Genomic DNA, 18,783 nt, shown 5'->3' with positions numbered 1-18,783 from the left:
GCTAACTTCTGTCAGCTCACTTATCAAGGTTAATTTGGCTAGTTAGGCAGAAAGATACCTTTGTACCCCTTTGTTTTATATTCATCTCTCCTAAAGATGAATGATACTGGAGGAGAGAAAACTTTCTATTAATATTTTCTTTAAGGATATGAGTAACTTAGCTTTAGTTTAATGCTGAGGTCAGCAAACTATAGCCCTCTGGCCAAATCCAACATACTGCCTGTTTTTATAAGAACTGTTTTATTGTAACAGCTACACTCATATTTTAGACTTTACAGGTCACACATTGTTATTTTCATTTTATTTTTACAACTCTTGAAAAACGTGAAGCCATTCCCAGGCCTGTGGTTTGTCAAACTCTATTGTCAGTGGCTGCTTTCACACATTAAAGGCAGAGTTGAGTAGTTGCGACAAGATACTATATGGCCTGCAAAGCCTAAAATATTTATTAATTGACCCTTTATAGAAAAAGTTTCCCAAATCTTGGTCTAGGTAACCACTCTGGACCCAATTACTTTTACTGGTTTATTTTTTACTCTTAGTCTTTTCAAACTATGTTTTCTTCCCCTATTTTAATGTCTGATATTAACAGTGACAACTTCGTTGAAATAGGTTATTTGCTTTCATAATACTGATTTGTATGAGTCCTAGTATCAGCCAGTAATCAAAACTGTTGGTTATTTAGTTGATACGCTGTTTGGCAATTTCTTTTGTTTAGCAGATATTAATAGAATAAAAAGGAACTAGAAGCCATGGCATACCCTGTATTTTAGGGCTTCTTGTGTACGTAAGCCCGTAGTTTCTTGTGATAAGATGTTTCTTTACTCAGGTGATTTCTTTCTGTCTGATAATCCTGACCTTATATTATAGGGATTTTTGCACGAGAACATGGATCAAATAAGAAATTGGCAGCACAGTCCTGTGCCCTGTCACTTGTCAGACAACTGTACCATCTTGGAGTGGTTGAAGCTTACTCTGGACTTACAAAGAAGAAGGAAGGAGAGACAGTGAGTCTTTAGATTTAATAGACTTATGAGATAGTGTGAGATTCAGTTTAGCTCTTGTTTAGTATTTGGCTAAAGAAGTTTAATTTTAAGAATCTTACCTCAGGAAATGAAAATGGCCCTGCTAATCATCTCTGTGTCTGGCATGATGTTCATAATAGGCAGTGAGTAAATAATCATTGAAGTAATTCTCTCACTAAAGGGAACTGACTATTGGTTTAGGAATATTGTAGACCTAGTGTTGACTGTATAGTCTTAGCCCCATTATAGTAGATTTGAGTAGTGTTGTTATGTGTTATCCTTTTTCCATAGGTGGAGCCTTACAAAGTAAACCTCTCTCAAGATTTAGAGCATCAGCTGCAAAACATCATTCAAGAGCTAAATCTTGAGATTTTGCCCCCGGTAAGCATAAAGCTGTTTAGTTCACATTTACATAGAACTCTCAGTAGACAAGCAAATCATATTTTTTTGTTTGTTTTTCTTATTTTTTAATAGCCTGAAGATCCTTCTGTGCCAGTTGCACTCAACATTGGCAAATTGGCTCAGTTTGAACCATCTCAGCGACAAAACCAAGTGGGTGTGGTTCCTTGGTCACCTCCACAATCCAACTGGAATCCTTGGACTAGTAGCAACATTGATGAGGGGCCTCTGGCTTTTGTGAGTGCAATATTGTTTTTGAGATTGGACTCTTGTGTTTTACTCTTGACTATATTTGATTAGTATGTCTAGGTAAAAAATGGATTTATTTTGAAGCAGAATTATGTTTTTGTTTGACTGTGTTGGCTTTTTGTTTTACAGGCTACTCCAGAGCAAATAAGCATGGACCTCAAGAATGAATTGATGTACCAGTTGGAACAGGATCATGATTTGCAAGGAGTAAGTCTGAATTATTTAGACATATAGTGCTCAGAGCTTCAGAATGTTCTAGGTATGGGTAAAAAGTCAATGAGCAATACATTTTGCCCTTTTAAGGAGGGCATATCAAAAGATATGTACCAAACTGCTAATCGTAGTTACCCCTGAAGTTAGTGGCTATGAGTTGAGGGCCTATGAGAGAATTTCACTTCTTAATGTAATTTAATAAAAGTGGAGAAATTTAAGGCAGTAACTCCTTTTGCTGTTGGTTTTTTTGTTTTAGTGTTTTCCAAATAAAAAATTAAAATGTTAAAAAGAATGCATGTGCAATGTTCAGGGACAATGAGAAAATTTAGTTTTTGGACAACACCAAAAGATACATTCTTCAGAAGTTTAGTGAAAAGAAGTAGTTCTATTAGAGATATAAATATATACACATTCTTTTTTGAAAAAAACATTTTCATCACTAAGCCAATGGAAACGAGTAAGTTTTTATAGAGGTGGAAGTTTGGTTTTTTTGTTTTTTCTCGAGACAAAGTCTCGCTCAGTTGCCCAGGCTGGAGTACAGTGGCGCAGTCTCGGCTCACTGCACCCTCCGCTTCCTGGGTTCAAGCAATTCTCCTGCCTCAGCGTCCCAAGTAGGTGGGATTACAGGCACGCGCCACCACACCTGGCTAATTTTTGTATTTTTAGTAGAGATGGGGTTTCACCATGTTGGCTAGGCTGGTCTCCAACTCCTGACCTCGTGATCCTCAACCTCCCAAAGTGCTGGGATTACAGGCGTGAGCCACCGCGCCTGGTCTCTAGAGATAGAAGTTTTTTAAAGGATCAAGACAGTTGCTTCTAATGTGTTGGTGACATTTGACTAAACTGTGACTTTTCTAATGCAGATCTTGCAGGAGAGAGAGTTACTGCCTGTGAAGAAATTTGAAAGTGAGATTCTGGAAGCAATCAGTCAAAATTCGGTTGTCATTATTAGAGGGGCTACTGGATGTGGGAAAACCACACAGGTTCCCCAGTTCATTCTAGATGACTTTATCCAGAATGACCGAGCAGCAGAGTGTAACATTGTAGTAACTCAGGTAAGTGGTAAACCAACCATGAAATACCTAGAGACCAGACTATTTCTAGTTCTTTAACTAATTTTTGTAATTATTTAAGATCGAGAGAGCATTGTGCCCTTGAAATTAAATTAAAAAAAAAAAAAAAAACATAAAAAGAACTTAGTCTTTTTCTAATCTCCAGTATGCTACACTAGTACGCTAAACTGGACTATGTGAGGGATTCTTTTTATCTTGTCTAAAGAGTCTCTGGGCCTAGAATCAGACTGTCGAGATTAAGAATTCTTTGTCCTAAAGTTCATCCAAATCTTGGTCATCTCTATCTTACCACCTTGATACTGAATAAAAACCAGTCAGACAGGTAATGGTTAACTTTTACTGTGTGCCATGTTCTATTCTAAGCAGTAGCTTTTTAGAAAAAACTCAAAGTTCATAATGACCCTAAGATTTAAGTACTATTTCACATAGTATTTCTCTTTCAGTAAATTAAGGCACAAAGAAGATAAAATGCCCAAGGTTAACACAGAAAGTGGTAGAACTAGGATTAAAAAACCAAGCAATCTGCCTTTTAGGATTCTTCCTTTTAACTAACACTGTATTACCTTACTAGCAGTGAGCAGCGCCTGCAAGTTTGTCCCAGTACTTAGGGAAGAACTGATTAGCTCTTCTAAGTGCTCTGAGGTTAAAGCAGTTCCGCTGGCTCTACCCTGTACTTCTGGCACTTTGTGGGAGAGCATTGCAAATAGCCAGGTTCCTACCTCTGAGGTAGGCTTACATCTTGACTTAGAAATTATTTTTTTCCCCAATGGGTTAATGTTGCTTAACCTGGGAAACATAATCAGTTTTCAGAGGAGAGTTACCAACTTTGAAATGTGTGCATGTTCATTTACATTTGCATGTATAAAGCATATATCTGAAACTTTTTAACATTTCTGAAAGTGAGATACATTTTTATAATTGTATAATTGTATAATTAGTATAATTGTATATTTTATGTGAGAATTGGGTTTTCTCCTGAAAAAAAAGAAAATTGCTATGAAGGAATCATGTTGCATCCTAAGGCTGATGATACCTTAGGCTTGAAAAAATATGATAAGTTGACATTTTACTGGGAAAGGATTCCTAGCTTGTTCACAAAATTTTCTTTGATTTTCCGACTCACCCCTAAAAGTGGCTATGGATTTTTTGACTTACAGTGAAGGCTGCAGCCCCAGATGTCATCATACTCCAATAAAATATTCTTACTCTTAATTCTTACCTCATCTTTCAGGAAGAACATTGTTCAAGAGTGTGCAATTTTACAGAAGAGAAGCCTTGAGCTCAGCTCTGCTCTGCTCTTCCCTTCCTCTCCCTTTTCCTACCACTATGCATTTCTAATCTCAAAAGCAATTCCGGCATATAGCAAAAAGAAGTGCAGAATTTAACAAGCGAGCTGAAGACAGGAGTCTCAAGTTGTCTGCATGTCATAAATAGAGTAAAAGTTCCTGCCCAAGTGAGAAGTGCTTTGTCTCACTGTCTTTTAAAATGTTCAGTGGCATGGAAATGTATTAGCAAACCTGTGTCTTCTGATTTGGGGTGAATTACTTACAACTCATATTGCATCTACATTCTGTGGCTTGCATGTTTTTGTCCTAGTGTTTGTCCCAAAATCAGTCTCATACCTCTTACCTGTAACAAGTCTTCAAAATTTTAAAAAACTATATTGTGTCCTAGTATGTACTTAGTTCGAAAGTCTCAACTAAACATTTATAGTTCAGCCATGAAGGTACAGTAAGTCTAAGATTTAAACACACTCAAATTCATCAGCACCTACCTGTAACATGAAAAGTAGGCCTGAGCACGCTGATTGGTTATTATAGAATACAGTTTTTTATTATTTTTGTTTTTAATATACTGTACTTCTGTTGGCACAGTCTGACATAGCATTAGTTATTTTTGTAGTAATACCACTGTTGAATCATTTTTTCCTTATCTTGCACTTGTAGCCATCTATAGGAAACCACATGAAGTCATCAGTTAAGTATTAGAAAGTTTTTTTATGTTCCTGATTTTAAGTGTATTATCTCAGTTCACAGAGCACAAGTTTAGAGTTATGGACTGGAGTATAACAGAATGAGTAGCTCAAACCATGACATCAGCCTTAGTGTAAATTCTCAACCAAACTCACTGAATTCTATCGTTCGGGATATCCCATACTCAAGCCACTTAAAACCTGTGGGCTGTATGCAGAAAATTTTAAGTAGGAAATAGCTGTCTTCTACCTTTAAAGTTATTTGAAAGAGGTGAATTGTAGTTGTAGGATGTAGATCAAGTATATTAATGTAATTTTATCAATCCTGTACTTACCCCATAGTACCATCATTTCAGGATAAGAGCGGTTCTTTATATAAAATACATTCAGAACCTTAAAAGATAGTGATGGTGGAGCCTGATACATTTTGTAGTATCTAGTGCATTAGGGATCTTGACATTTTGTGGCAGCTTAGTCATATTACTGTGTATTTAACGCTCAGATGTGAAAAAGCAAAGTTGGGACCTTTTAGAACTTCAGTTTTGAAAGATGGAAGAAATCGCTGTAGTTCTTGGTAAATAGCAAGAGGTGTACATCAAAGGTATGGATTCTGGAATACTACAAAATAACAGTTTGGGAGAGATCTCCAACCTCTTATGGTATAGAAAGTGTTACCCAGTACTTGGTACATAGTGATTTCAGTGACTGCTCAGAACATATTATTAGAGCTACCAGTTAAACCAGACAGAAGTGTGAGGAAGAAGTTAGCACTTGAAATTACCTGCTACTATGGCTGGACTCCAGGCAAGAGGAATAAAATTCTAAAGAGAAAATGAGATAAGCAGATATATGCAATGAAAATTAAAAGCACATATCTGGAGGACAGTTGGAACTATTCTTCCACCTTTCTGTTGGAAAAATATTATCCTTTGCTTTCATCACTGGTACTTTCTAACTAGTCTCACTTTTGCCGGTTATTGTTTTATTTTTAACATATTTAGTAATCCAAGTGTAACATAGTTAAAATAATAAAAAGTAAAATAATTGGGGAAAGGATTATATTGGGAGTAAAGGAAATTTGAAGTCTTAAGTCATTTGTGTGTCCTTAGGCAAAATAACCTTTTTGAACTTGTGTTTTTAATCTACTAGAATGCAGCAGGAAAAGATTTTACTAGTATTCTGAAGCATAAATAAGGCATATATGCTGCCATGGTTTTTACTGTTATATTACACAAGTATGATTTCTAGATGTCTCTATGTTCTTATTTATATTTGAGGAATATAGAATATGTATCTATTCCTTATAATAGAAGTGGCCCTGCAGGTATAGATAGAACTTGTTTTACCTATGAGCCTTGCCTTGTAGTTATTCACTGTGGCAGAATATATAAAATAATTATTGAAGCACAGAAGATCAAGGGAAAAGTGATAGATTATTTAAGTGATAAGTAGAGCATCTTCATACACTGTAAGATGGCGTGCAGTCTGAGAAAGGTTTAAATATTCATTGATACACTCACGTTAGGCATTGTTATCCCACACAAAATGCCTGTCCTGTGAATATTTCTAATGAGCTAAGAATTAAGAATTAGAAGAATTTTTTTTTTTTTTTTTTTTTTTTACTGCTTTTTGTGTACTACAAGAGTAATACATACACCTTGGGGAAATTTTAAGAATAGAATAATTTTTTAAAAATCCAAAACCCAGGCCAGGCTTGGTGGCTCACGCATGTAATTACAGCACTTTGAGAGTTCAAGACAGGTGGATTATTTGAGTGCAGGAGTTAAAGACCAGCCTGGGCAACATGGCGAAACTCCATTTCTACAAAAAATACAAAAATTAATTAGGTGTGATGGCACCCCAGGGTAGTCCCAGGTACTTTGGAGGCTGAGATGGGAGGATCGCTTGAACCTGGGAGGAATTTCTTGTTTCTTGAGAGACAGGGTCTTACTCTGTTGGAATTGCAGTGACACACCATCATTGCTCACTGCAACCTCAAACTCCTGGGCCAAGCAACCGGCCAGTGTCAGACTCTCAAGTAGTTGGGACTAGAGGCCTCTACCACCAGACCTAACTGATGTTTATTTTTGTAGAGATGTTGCCCAGGCTGGTCTTGAACTTGTTGCCTCCAGCATTACTCATGCCTTGGCCTCCCAAAATGTTGGAATTCACTGGCTAGCTACCGCACCGGACTTAAAGATTGTTTCTGATATTTTGATATGTGTGCTGGGATGAACATAATTGGATTAAATTCCTAGACACAGAATTGTTGGGTCAGAGGGTATGCATATTTTAAGTTTTATGCATTTTGCCACACTCAAGAAAAATGACAGATTTCTAGTCAAATCAACTAGGGATGAAAAACACTTGTATTTTAAATGTTTTTTGTTTGTTTTAAGTCAAAGGCTATTGAGGAAACTGGAAGTTAGTAAATCAGAGAAGCATACAAAATATGGGAAAGAGATTACGGGGTCATTTACTTCTTTGCTGTTGGAATAGTTGTCTTGATATTAATGTTCTAGACACTTGATCTTAGCCAAAAGGCCGAGAAGCGATGATATTAATGTTCTAGTCGTACTTAGAGAAATGCAGCAAAAAAGTGCTTCTGATCATGGTTTTTTAGCACCTCCTGTATTAGTATTTAAAACCTCTATCATGTCTTCCTTGGGATTTAAGACATTTGTGTTTTGTGGGTAGTTAAGAACTAAAATAGATAATTGCTTGGGAAACTGACCATCTCCTGCACATATTCAGTTTAGGAGTAATCTGGAAACCACAAAGATCGTAGACTTGAAAATAACCCCAAAGTGACAAAGCAATCTCTGAGTACCAGTAGCATGTGAACACACCTCAGAAGAGTCAAATATCCTAATATTTTAAGTCTTTCTAGAAGCCAGCTGTTAGTAAAGTGTTAGAAAAGAAAAAAAGAAAAACTATAGGAAAGACAGTAGTAGAAAAGGGAGATGATAGGTTGTAGAATACAAGCAACTTTTTGAAAGGATGCAGAAAACTTGGTGGTTACATTTTGTACCTCTAGTGAAATAACATTTTCACATTCCTTGACTCAAGTATGTAGAACTCTTGATGGACAGATACAGAGCTCCTACTTTCATGTAACGCTATTTTTCAGGGTAACAGGTGCAGAGCACTGTGTCTGTATCTCATTTTGTTCTCACTAATTAAATCTCTGGATGAAAGTGCATATATATATGATGTGTTGATATATAAACAGCTGATCTGACTTACAGGAGTTAAACCTTCAGAACTTTGATAATTTCTATGAAATATAGAGAAATTCAAGAAAATGGAGACATAGCTTGAAAAATCCTTATCCATTGCTAAATAAGATTATTGAAAGGATTGCTTAGTACAAAGAAGATAGTGATCAGTAAAAGCTACCAAAATTCTACACAGTGTGTTTAACAAAGTAGCTTTCGATCTTTTATCTTTATGGGCAGGATAAATATGAGCCAGGTGATAGTATACACAAGCAAGGAACTGAAATCTAGCCTGTCATCAGGAACTTATAGACAGAATCAAATCCAAGGCACCTTAAAAGCATGCAGTATCTAAATGTTCGTGTACCTCTGTAGCTGTACATTAGGCATGTCCTCATACTATCCACCAAGTAAAGATTGTTTTTGTACTTAGAAGACATGGAACACTTCAGAAGAGTTTTCATAAAAAGATCCAACACTTAAACATTAATCTATAGCATTCCCCTTAGAGTTTTGCAGATTGATTGTTGGACATAGCAATTCACACAGTTTTTCCTGCTATGTGAGCTCATCAAAAAGTGATTTCAGTTTCCTATCTCTAGCACCTTCTCTGGCACCTGATGCAAAAGTGCATTGAATGTTTGATTACTGAGTTAATAAGTGAGCAGAAGGTGATCACAGTACATATGACAAAGAAGGCAGTTGTTCACCTTCCTGATTCCCATAGGTCTCAGTTAAATAATTTTCTAAAACTGTGTTTTTAGTGTGGCTATCAGTTACAAAAACAAACCCCCCTACGTATGCTATGCCCTGTTTCCTACTGGAAAATCACTTTGAATACTATTTTAAGAGTTGGAGGCAATGACAAATTATAGAATCATTTTATATGCAAAATGAAAAACATTTTTTAAGTGTCTGCCATAGAATCAAATAGTGTTTTTTGTACATTTATTGTTTCTGTTATTCAGCTGGCAGTAGGACAGATTTACTACAATAATCCAAAAATGCTAATAAACAAGTGTATCTAACTTTGTAGTTGTTAAGTCACTTTTCTTTTTTTCTGTCTCAGCCCAGAAGAATCAGTGCAGTTTCTGTGGCAGAGCGAGTTGCATTTGAAAGAGGAGAAGAGCCTGGAAAAAGCTGTGGCTACAGTGTTCGATTTGAGTCTATACTTCCTCGTCCTCATGCCAGTATAATGTTTTGTACTGTAGGTCAGTAATGTATTTTGATTTTTCATTTGGGGTTTATATTGTGGTTGTGAAGAAAACTTGATAGCAGAACAGAATGACGAAAGAAATAATGAGCCAGTCTCAGATTTCTTGTTTAAATAAAACTTTTGGCAGTTTTTTCCTTCATGGAAAGTATGATATACCCATTAGATCTTGTAGCTTAGAGAAAATGAAATCATAAAATCAGCGGAAAAAACTATATTTCATAGTACACTATCGCTTTTTAATAGTTTAAATGTACATGCAATTATTTTCTAAAATGATGCTGGGGTCTTTTAGTTGAAATATAGATAATTGTCCAGAGATTTACTACTTTGAACTTTTCTTTTTGATTGTTTTTCTTTTCAAGGTGTGCTCCTAAGAAAATTAGAAGCAGGCATTCGAGGAATCAGTCATGTAATTGTAGATGAGATACATGAAAGAGATATTAATGTAAGTAACTTGAGAGGTACAGTAAGGTACTTAATTCTGCTGTTTCTAAGAGAAATCAGAATGTCTTTGTTTTCCCTTTCCCCCGTTTTTATGGTTATCAAAACCATGACCTTTAGTCACTAAGACGTTGAAAATCTTTTTTTAGTGAGATTATTCAATCTTTTTTTTTATTTGTTGTTAAACTTTATAGAAAGCATTCTGGAGGTGAAGACCTATGTTGTAAAGTATAACTGCAGTTAATCAGTAATAGCTGGCATAATTCAGCAATTGAACTAATGATTTATGACTAAATAGCTGATGGAATTTTTATGATTCATTTTTCTTTGATTTGGAAGTTTATGATAGATTTTATAATGGTTTTTTGTTTTGTTTTTTTTTTGAGACAGAGTCTTGCTCTGTCACCCAGGCTGGAGTGCAGTGGCGTGATCTCAGCTCACAGCAACCTCCGCCTCCCGTGTTCAAGCAATTCTCCTTCCTCAGCCTCCTGAGTAGCCGGGACTACAGGTGCCCACCACCATGCCCGACTGATTTTTGTATTTTCAGTAAAGACTGGGTTTCATCATGATGGTCAGGCTGGTATCGAACTCCTGACCTCAGGTGATCCACCTTCCTTAACCTCCCAAAATGCTGGGATTACAGGCATGAGTCATTGTGCCCAGCCTATAATGTTTATAATTAAGAGTCCTTTTAGATGTTTTCAGCTCTGGTCTTTTCAGATGTTAATGAGAATCATGCCAAAAATTAGGAAGAAACTAGAATTTATTTCCAACCCCTCCTTCTTTTGGTCCTTGACAAAAACTGTAAAATCAACTTGCTGTGCAATTAAATGATATGAAATTATATCCAAGCTAAGTAGTATAGTGACTTTCAAAGGTTTCAGTGCATGGGCAGCATGCTTATTTAAACTGTCAACCATAACTCAAAGCATTTCTATTTTTTTTTTCTTTTTCTTTTTTCTTCTCCCATCCCCCATCCTGAAGTTATCCAGGGGCTACCAGCCATAAGTTCAGTCAGTCATTAGCAAGCACAAGACATCACTTCAGAGTTTCTAAGTATTTTAGGAGTTGTATGCCAGGAAAGGGGGTCAAAGACCAAAATATATATTTCATAATATCATAAGTCATAAAATTGGATAGTACTCAGCAACAAAAAGGAAGTACTGATTCATCCATCAGTGTGGATAAATTTTAAAACATTATTCTAAAAGAAATAAGCTAGAGGAGACATACCTACCATATAATTTTATGCATATGAAATTTTAGAAAAAAGCAAATCTGATCTGTGGTGACAAATCAGTAGTGTCCAGGGATTGGGAATTTCTAAATTTCAAGCATAACAGTCAAAAAAAATTTAACTGTTATGCTTGAAATGTGACATTATTTGATGTATTTTCTATTTAATAAAATTAAAAATAAGGTTAATAAAAGGATTTGGATTTTAGATCTTATGATAATATGTAACACTTATTTTAATTCTTTTTTGAGGGAGAGTCTTGCCCTTGTTACCTAGGCTAGAGTGCAATGGCGTGATCTCGGCTCACTGCAACCTCTGCCTCCCAGGTTTAAGCAATTCTCCTTGCCTCAGCCTCCCAAGTAGCTGGGATTACAGGTGCCTGCCACCAGTCCTGGCTAATTTTTTGTATTTTTAGTAGAGATAGGATTTCACCATGTTGGCCAGGCTGGTCTCAAACTCTAAACCTCAGGTGATCCACCCTACTGACCTCAAAGCATTTCTTAAAAGATTTTCTCCTCTTACTTTTATATCTGTTTTTGTTAAACGTCTTCAGTTTTGTCAAAACTAAGCTAAAGCAAATAAGACTGGTTTAGGTGGTTTATCATGACTATAAATCATGTAACTTTTCAGTAGGGCAAAATTTTTGCTCTTTTGTCCTTTATAATCTCTTGGAAACTTTATAGGTTTTTCCTAATTAACTTAATTGACAAATGTTTCGATATTATCTTTGCTTGTTAATGTAGCAATGTTCTTAGGGTTTAAATTATTCCAAACACTGGAATAATGTCATGGATTATCGTTGGTATTTTTCTAAAACAGTAAGTTTTGGTCAGCTTAAGCAACTTAAGATGTAAGTCTGGGCCAGGCACAGTGGCTCACGCCTGTAATCCTAGCACTTTGGGAGGCTGAGGTGCATGGGTCTCTTGAGGTCTGTGTACTTTTCACAGTGAAACCTTGTCCGGTATTGTTTGGTCCATTTTTCTCCGGTCCTGACCAGTCTTACCCGGTTTGGTCTGCTCTTGTCTGGTTTGGGCCAGTCCTGACTCCTGACCAGTCTTATCCGGTTCAGCCCAGTCTGGTCCTGTCTTGTCTGATCCCAACCAGTCTTATCTGGTTTGCCGCGGTTTGGTCTGGTCTTATCTGGTCCTGACAGGGTCTTGTCTGCTTTGGTCCGGTCTTGCCCAGTCCTGACTGGTCTTATCTGGTCCTGACCAGTGTTGTCCGGTTTGGTCTGGTCCAGTTTGGTTTGGTCCAGTCCAGTCTGGCCCGGTTCGGTCCGGTCTGGTCCAGTTTGGTTTGGTCTTGTCCGGTCCAGTCTTGTCTTGGAGTTTCACTCTTCTGCCCAGGCTAGAGTGAAGTTTCTGCATCTCAGCTCACTGCAACCTCCGCCCCCAAGTTCAGGCGATTCTCCTACAAGTAGCTGGGATTGTAGGCGCCTCCCACCACACCTGGCTAATTTTTGTATTTTTAGTAGAGACGAGGTTTCACCATGTTGGCCAAACTGGTCTCAAACTCCTGACCTCAGGTGATCCGCCTGCCTCGGCCTCCCAAAGTGCTGGGATTTACAGGCGTGGGCCACTGTGCCCAGCCTGCAGAAACTTTTCATGTTCTCTTTCAAGATAAATCTTACCTAGTTCTGTCACCTTACACAGAAAACCCAAGTGCACTTACAGACCATTTACTACAAATAATAGAATTTAACAGTATGGCTGGATAAAAGGTTAATATACCAAAGGCAGTTGCATTTTTTATACTTAGACAAATAACTAGAAAAACAAACAAAGATCCCATTGCAGTAGTCAAAAGTATTCAGTACCTAAGAATAAAAAAAAAATGCAAGATCTCTACAAGAAAAATAAGTTTTATTACAAAACACTGAAAAAGAAAAGACGACGTTTTATATATAGAAGGATTTAATAGCATATCATTTATTTTCAAGTTGGTCCACATTTTGAATGCAATTCTAATTAAAATCCCAGGAAGGTTTTCCATATAACTTGATGAGGTGATTATAAATACTTAAAAAGATTGATTTATGGCCCCAAATAGCTTGTACTTCTAAAGAAGAGCAGAATAGAGAATCTTGGTTTACAGATCACAAGACTTGTTTTGAAGCTAAAATAATCAAGACAGTGAGGTACATGAGTTAACAGGTGGGATAAGACAGGGCACAAAAGCACATTGTATGTTACATGTTACATGCAACATTGTTAGGAGACAGTGGTGGCACCTCAGATCAGTGAGAAAGGGAATGAGCGATTAAGTAAATGGAACTGGAAACTAATGGTTATTTCAAAGTAGTTGAAATCGGTTTCCTGCCTCATAACTAAGTACAAAAATCAACTCCATATAGATTGAGAACTTTAAACGTGTTGACGCATGAGTTTTTCGAACACTGAAGTAGAAAATATAAAAATATAAATAAGCATCTTCTAGACAGTGCTGCCCAAAAGAAATATGTAAGCCACATAGATAATTTAAATTTTTCTAATAATACATTTGAAAAGGTGAAAAGGTGAAATTAAACATATTTAACCCAGAATATCTAAAATATTTACAACACGCAGTTAATTTTAAAAGTTGCATTTGAGATATTTTGCATTATTTTTCTTCATATGGTGTCTTCAAAATTTGATATGTGTTTTACTAGAGTACATCTCAATTCAGATTAATGCTACTGTATTGGGCAGCATAGTCTTAGACCCTCTGAAAGGATTGCTGAAAACATGAAATGCACTAACCTTGAAATAAAAGATCAATATGTTATTCTATGTTAAAATTAAGGTTATTTGTTTAGTCAAAAGGTTATTTCCTTACTTTAAGGAAAACCACAAGCTCAAAGATTCCAATAAGTTAGTATAGGAATATATAAGCAACTTCTACAAATCAGTAAGAAAAGTAAACAACTTAGTAGAAAAATGAGCAAAAACACAGGCATTTTGTAGAAGAGGAAATATTTGGCTAATAAACATGGAGATAATCTCATTGGGACCAATAGGAAAGTATAGATCTAGATCACAACAAGACACTGCTTTATATCCATTTATTTAATAAAAAATGACACTAAAAATGTTGGAGAGTATGTGGATCAGCAGGATCACTTATCCACTGCTCATGGGGATATATAAATAATGGAACCACTTAGGAAAATAGTTAAGCATTATCTCCCGAAGTTCAGCAGTTAACATACCCTATAGCTTGGCAATTCCATACCCACACTTAACCTACAGAAACTTGGATATGTTTAGCACTCCTGTTTAGACTTGAACAAGAATGCTCATAGTAGCAAATGTTCACATTAGTAAATCTTGAAAAGAAGCCACATATGTGTAAGAGTAAGTGAATTAACTGATATATTCATACACTGGGACAGTAAACTGTCATCAGAAAGGATGAGTATAGTAATGTGTGGATGAATCTTAGCAATGCTGTTGTATGTAAAAAAGGAAATCCCAAGACAACATAAAATATGCATTCCCATAAAGTAAGTGAAATTTAAAAATATAGTCGGCCGAGACGGATGGATCACTTGAGGCCAGGAGTTTGAGATCAGCCTGGACAACATGGCTCGGCTTACTGCAGCCTCTCCCTCCCGGGTTCAAGTGATTATCCTGCCTCAGCCTCCTGAGTATTTGGGATTACAGGCATGTGCCACCACACTGGGCTAATTTTGTATTTTTAGTAGAGACAGGATTTCTCCATGTTAGTCAGGCTGGTCTCGAACTCCCGACCTCAGATTATCTGCCCGCCTTGACCTCCGAAAATACTGGGATTACAGGTGTGAGCCACCAGGCCTGGCCAATAGCACTCATTTCTAATCTCCACAACCATTAGGCTACAACTGTTCTTAAAACTTGTTATTGTTATCTTAAAAATTGATAAAAGACCCACTGTGGTCCTTTATCTTGGTACTTCTATGAGTCATCTAAGAAACTGAATTTAATTGATGTCTTGTGGCTGTATAACTGCATAGCTTGTTATATAAACTTAACGTAATTTCGAAAATTTTGTGTTTGTTTTTTAATAGACTGACTTCCTTTTGGTAGTACTGCGTGATGTTGTTCAGGCTTATCCTGAAGTTCGCATTGTTCTTATGTCCGCTACTATTGATACCAGCATGTTTTGTGAATATTTCTTCAATTGCCCCATCATTGAAGTTTATGGGAGGACTTACCCAGTTCAAGGTAATACTGTGGGGGTGGTATAGGAACATCTTTTGTGCAATAGGGTTTGTATTTTCTTAATCCTGGAGATTAGAGTTACAATTTAAAGAATACTTAAAATGCAGGACAAATTATAGTATCAAATGTATCATAGCATTTTTGAGGGGTTTCTCGTCTGTAATTTTATACAGTAGTGAGTACAGTCTGAGAAGTGAGACCAGGTTTCATTTACTACTTGAGTAGTTTGCATATCCAGTAAGTTTCCAGGCCTTTAATTATAAAGCCAAACTTCTAAAAAGTATAAAGTATAGTCAAAGGGAAATCACTGTGGTGTATATGTAATTATGGCAATTACTATTAAAAGTTTAAGCAGCCAGGATCAAATTAAGAATCCTTTTTAGAGCCTGAGCAACTTGATTTTGAATTAAGATTAAGGGAAGTGTATCAAGGTTATGTATTTCTGATAAGTGAAAGTTCTTGAGGTATCTTTTTGTTTTTCTAAGACAGGGTCTCACTCTGTCCCCCAGACTGGAGTGTAGTGGTGCAATCTTGGCTCACTGCAACCTCTGGCTCCCAGGCTCAACCAGTCCTCCCATCTCAGCTTCCTGAGTACCTGGGACTACAGGCGCACACCACCGCGCCTGGCTAATTTTTGTATATTTTGTAGAGACAAGGTCTCACCCTGTTGCCCAAGCTGGTCTCAAACTCATGGACTCAAGCAGTCAGCCTGCCTCAGCCTACCAAAGTGCTGGGATTATAGTCTAGAGCCACTGCGCCCAGCCTTCTTTACTGTCTTTAGGAGTTGTTAGCACAGTTTTCTAGGATAGTCATCTGGTAGCTGTGGGGGAAAAAAAGAATTATGGCGCATTCTAATTGAGGGCATGAAAATAAGAGAGAAACAGTGTAGATAGATATAAAGTGATGTTATGGCTATGCCAGCATGCTAAGCCAGTATAATTCACTGGGGTACAGGTTAATTCTAAAACTGCTGTACATGTGTACTGGAAATGACATACAAGTAAATGGATGGCAAGTGGTGGGAGCTCAGTTTCTTACTACTAGAAAGAGAAGTTAAGGATAAGTGGGATTGCTAGAACAAACCATATGGTACTGGATTACACTCAGAGATCAGTATGAACTTGTGTTTAGCTAAATGGAGATACAAATGGATAGGTATAGAAATAATTATAGATAGGTGTGGATACATGTGTTAGTATACATACACATTTTTTTCTAGCTCTGTGTGCTGAGTGGGAGTAGAAGCAGTGACACCCAGTAGATAGGGATATGATAGCCCCACATCCAGATTTTGTTTTTAATGCCGTTCTCCAGTTAAAGGAGCCAGATATTCCTGGAGAAATGGCTGCTTCTAGGATGAAACAATATACAAAAATGAGCCTGGAATATCTTGTCCCTTAAAGTAAGGAGGTGCCTAAAAGAAGCCCATGACGATGGGAATAAAGGGACACAGGAGCCAACCTGAAAGAGCTCCCAATGGCCAAAGCTGGAACAGTTTGAGGAAAAAAAATAACATGGTATTAGATTACCAAAATATAAAATATTTATGTGTCTATATTGATATGTAAATAAGTGGTTTAATAAGAATAGTGACAAATGTCTCCTACAGAAGAATTTTAAACAATTTATGTAAATGGTCTCCCCATTTTTCAAACAAGTGGGACTGAACTATCTAACCACTGAGTGGGCTGTGTTTAATAACTTCTAAAGAGTACAGTGTGGGAAGAAGGGAAAATGAGTAACTTTACAGCGGAGAAACTTGGCAGGCACTACCACAGGTGATGAAGTTTTAACATCATGAGGAGTAAGTCACATTGATAGGATATGCCCTTAATATGATGTGATGAGACTGGCACTTTGGGAGTCTTTGGTTATAGAGGGTGTTTCGATTATAAAGACATTCTGGGGCCATCTGAGAATCTCGGGCATAATTGATCAACAGATCTTCCAGTCCTTGCATTGAGATCCTTCTTCAGATTAACTAGAAGCCATTTTGTGTGTGCATACTGACAGAGGAAGGATGGACTGTGGTATATTGTATTGAAGTTACTTCTTTCCATGTATAACTCCCACACAATGGAAGTGTATAGATAAATGTTTGACTGAATGTTAATACACAGAGGATACCCCAACTGGCTCTGTGGGAACATGTATAAAAGACACCTCACCCTCCTTCGAGGTCTAAGAGAGGGAAACACTGAGTTTGATGAGGAAAATAAGGTTATTGCTACTGGAATTTTTTGGCAGTTGTGAAGAATCAGACTAGAGGGGTATTAAAGTAGTTTTGAACTATGAATTAGCAAATGAATTTGGGTCTGCTCCATTGTGAAAGTTGATAGTACTTAACCTGACTGGATTGTCCCTGGCAGAATATTTTCTGGAAGACTGCATTCAGATGACCCACTTTATTCCTCCACCAAAAGACAAGAAGAAGAAGGATAAAGATGATGATGGTGGTGAGGATGATGATGTAAGTGAATTTCATGAAGAATTTCCATTATGGGCAAATTGTCAATGCGAGAAAAAAATGAGTTAATATAACCTGGCAATGTATTAGCATTACAGCAAACTTTCTTAAAAACTGACTGTAATGTCGGCTTTTGGATTAATTGATGTATTTTACTGCAAAAAAAAATTCCAGGTTCAGTGACAAGCTATTTCTATCACAAATTATTTCTGGCGTAAAGATCAAAAGAAAAAGAAGAAAGAATACGATGTTTAAAGGCCAGGCATGGTTAGGGACAACACTGTTGTATAAGGTTTTGCTACTCAAAAGTTTTTCAGTAGGCTGCAGCACCTGGGAAACTGGTAGAAAGGCAGAATCCTGTGCCCCACCCTAGATCTGCTGGGTCAGAATCTACAGTTTAACAAGATCCTCAGGTGATCTGTATATACAATAAAGTTTAAGAAACAGCAGCTATAGCTTTAGCTACAGGAGACGGGAGATGACATTATCAGGTGGACAGAGTATTAAATCAGGGAGCAATGAGGGATTTCCTAGGAGAAACAGGAAAGAAAAGACTTACTTTGTAGTGCTTGAGAGTTGGACAGCGATAGTATAAAAATGGATTATCTGGAAATAGACTGAGACAGCCGGCAATGCAGAATTTGCTAGAAAACGTAAGATTATGTCTTTTTAATCAAAAGATCTGAAGATGTAAATGAACAGCAGATTAGAAAATTTAGGAAAAAGACCAATTGCAACAACCGTTTCTCAACTTGTTTTATCATTGATTCTAATGTAAACGTTTTGGAAAATACCACATTATTTCATTAATAGAAATATACTCAGTAGAAGGCTCTATGAGAGGTTTGAGTCAAATTTAAGTTTGTGTTTGAATTTTAGTCCTATCCTGTGAGAAATATGAGTTAGTAGAAAAGTTCAGTATATTGATGTAAGCTCTACATTTTTGGAAATTAAATTTCTTCTGTATTCTATAGTGTGTGACTAGTCAACTAGAATAAATAATGACATTACAAGTAATTAGAGTCACTAGAAGAAATCTAGAAGACTTATCTCATGAGCCGTAGTAACTGAGACAATCCAAAAATATGTCTC

The 18,783-nt window shown here is 36.8% G+C and overlaps 1 protein-coding gene across 1 annotated transcript in view; it reads left to right on the top strand.

The window, feature by feature from the left end:
- The window catches only part of DHX9 (DExH-box helicase 9), a 49,170-nt gene that overhangs the window by 18,538 nt on the left and 11,849 nt on the right, over window positions 1–18,783 (top strand). Inside the window, 9 exon segments of the mRNA XM_058430420.1 lie at window positions 871–1,007; window positions 1,317–1,406; window positions 1,500–1,661; window positions 1,803–1,880; window positions 2,750–2,941; window positions 9,219–9,360; window positions 9,728–9,810; window positions 15,071–15,227; window positions 17,594–17,694. Of these exon segments, the coding sequence (XP_058286403.1) occupies window positions 871–1,007; window positions 1,317–1,406; window positions 1,500–1,661; window positions 1,803–1,880; window positions 2,750–2,941; window positions 9,219–9,360; window positions 9,728–9,810; window positions 15,071–15,227; window positions 17,594–17,694 (1,142 nt within the window).

Source organism: Hylobates moloch, unplaced genomic scaffold (genome assembly GCF_009828535.3).
Source record: "Hylobates moloch isolate HMO894 unplaced genomic scaffold, HMol_V3 SCAFFOLD_18, whole genome shotgun sequence".
Taxonomy (NCBI): Eukaryota; Metazoa; Chordata; class Mammalia; order Primates; family Hylobatidae; genus Hylobates; species Hylobates moloch.
The sequence above is the reverse complement of the archived record's forward strand: the minus strand, read 5'-3'. Positions and strand labels throughout refer to the sequence as shown.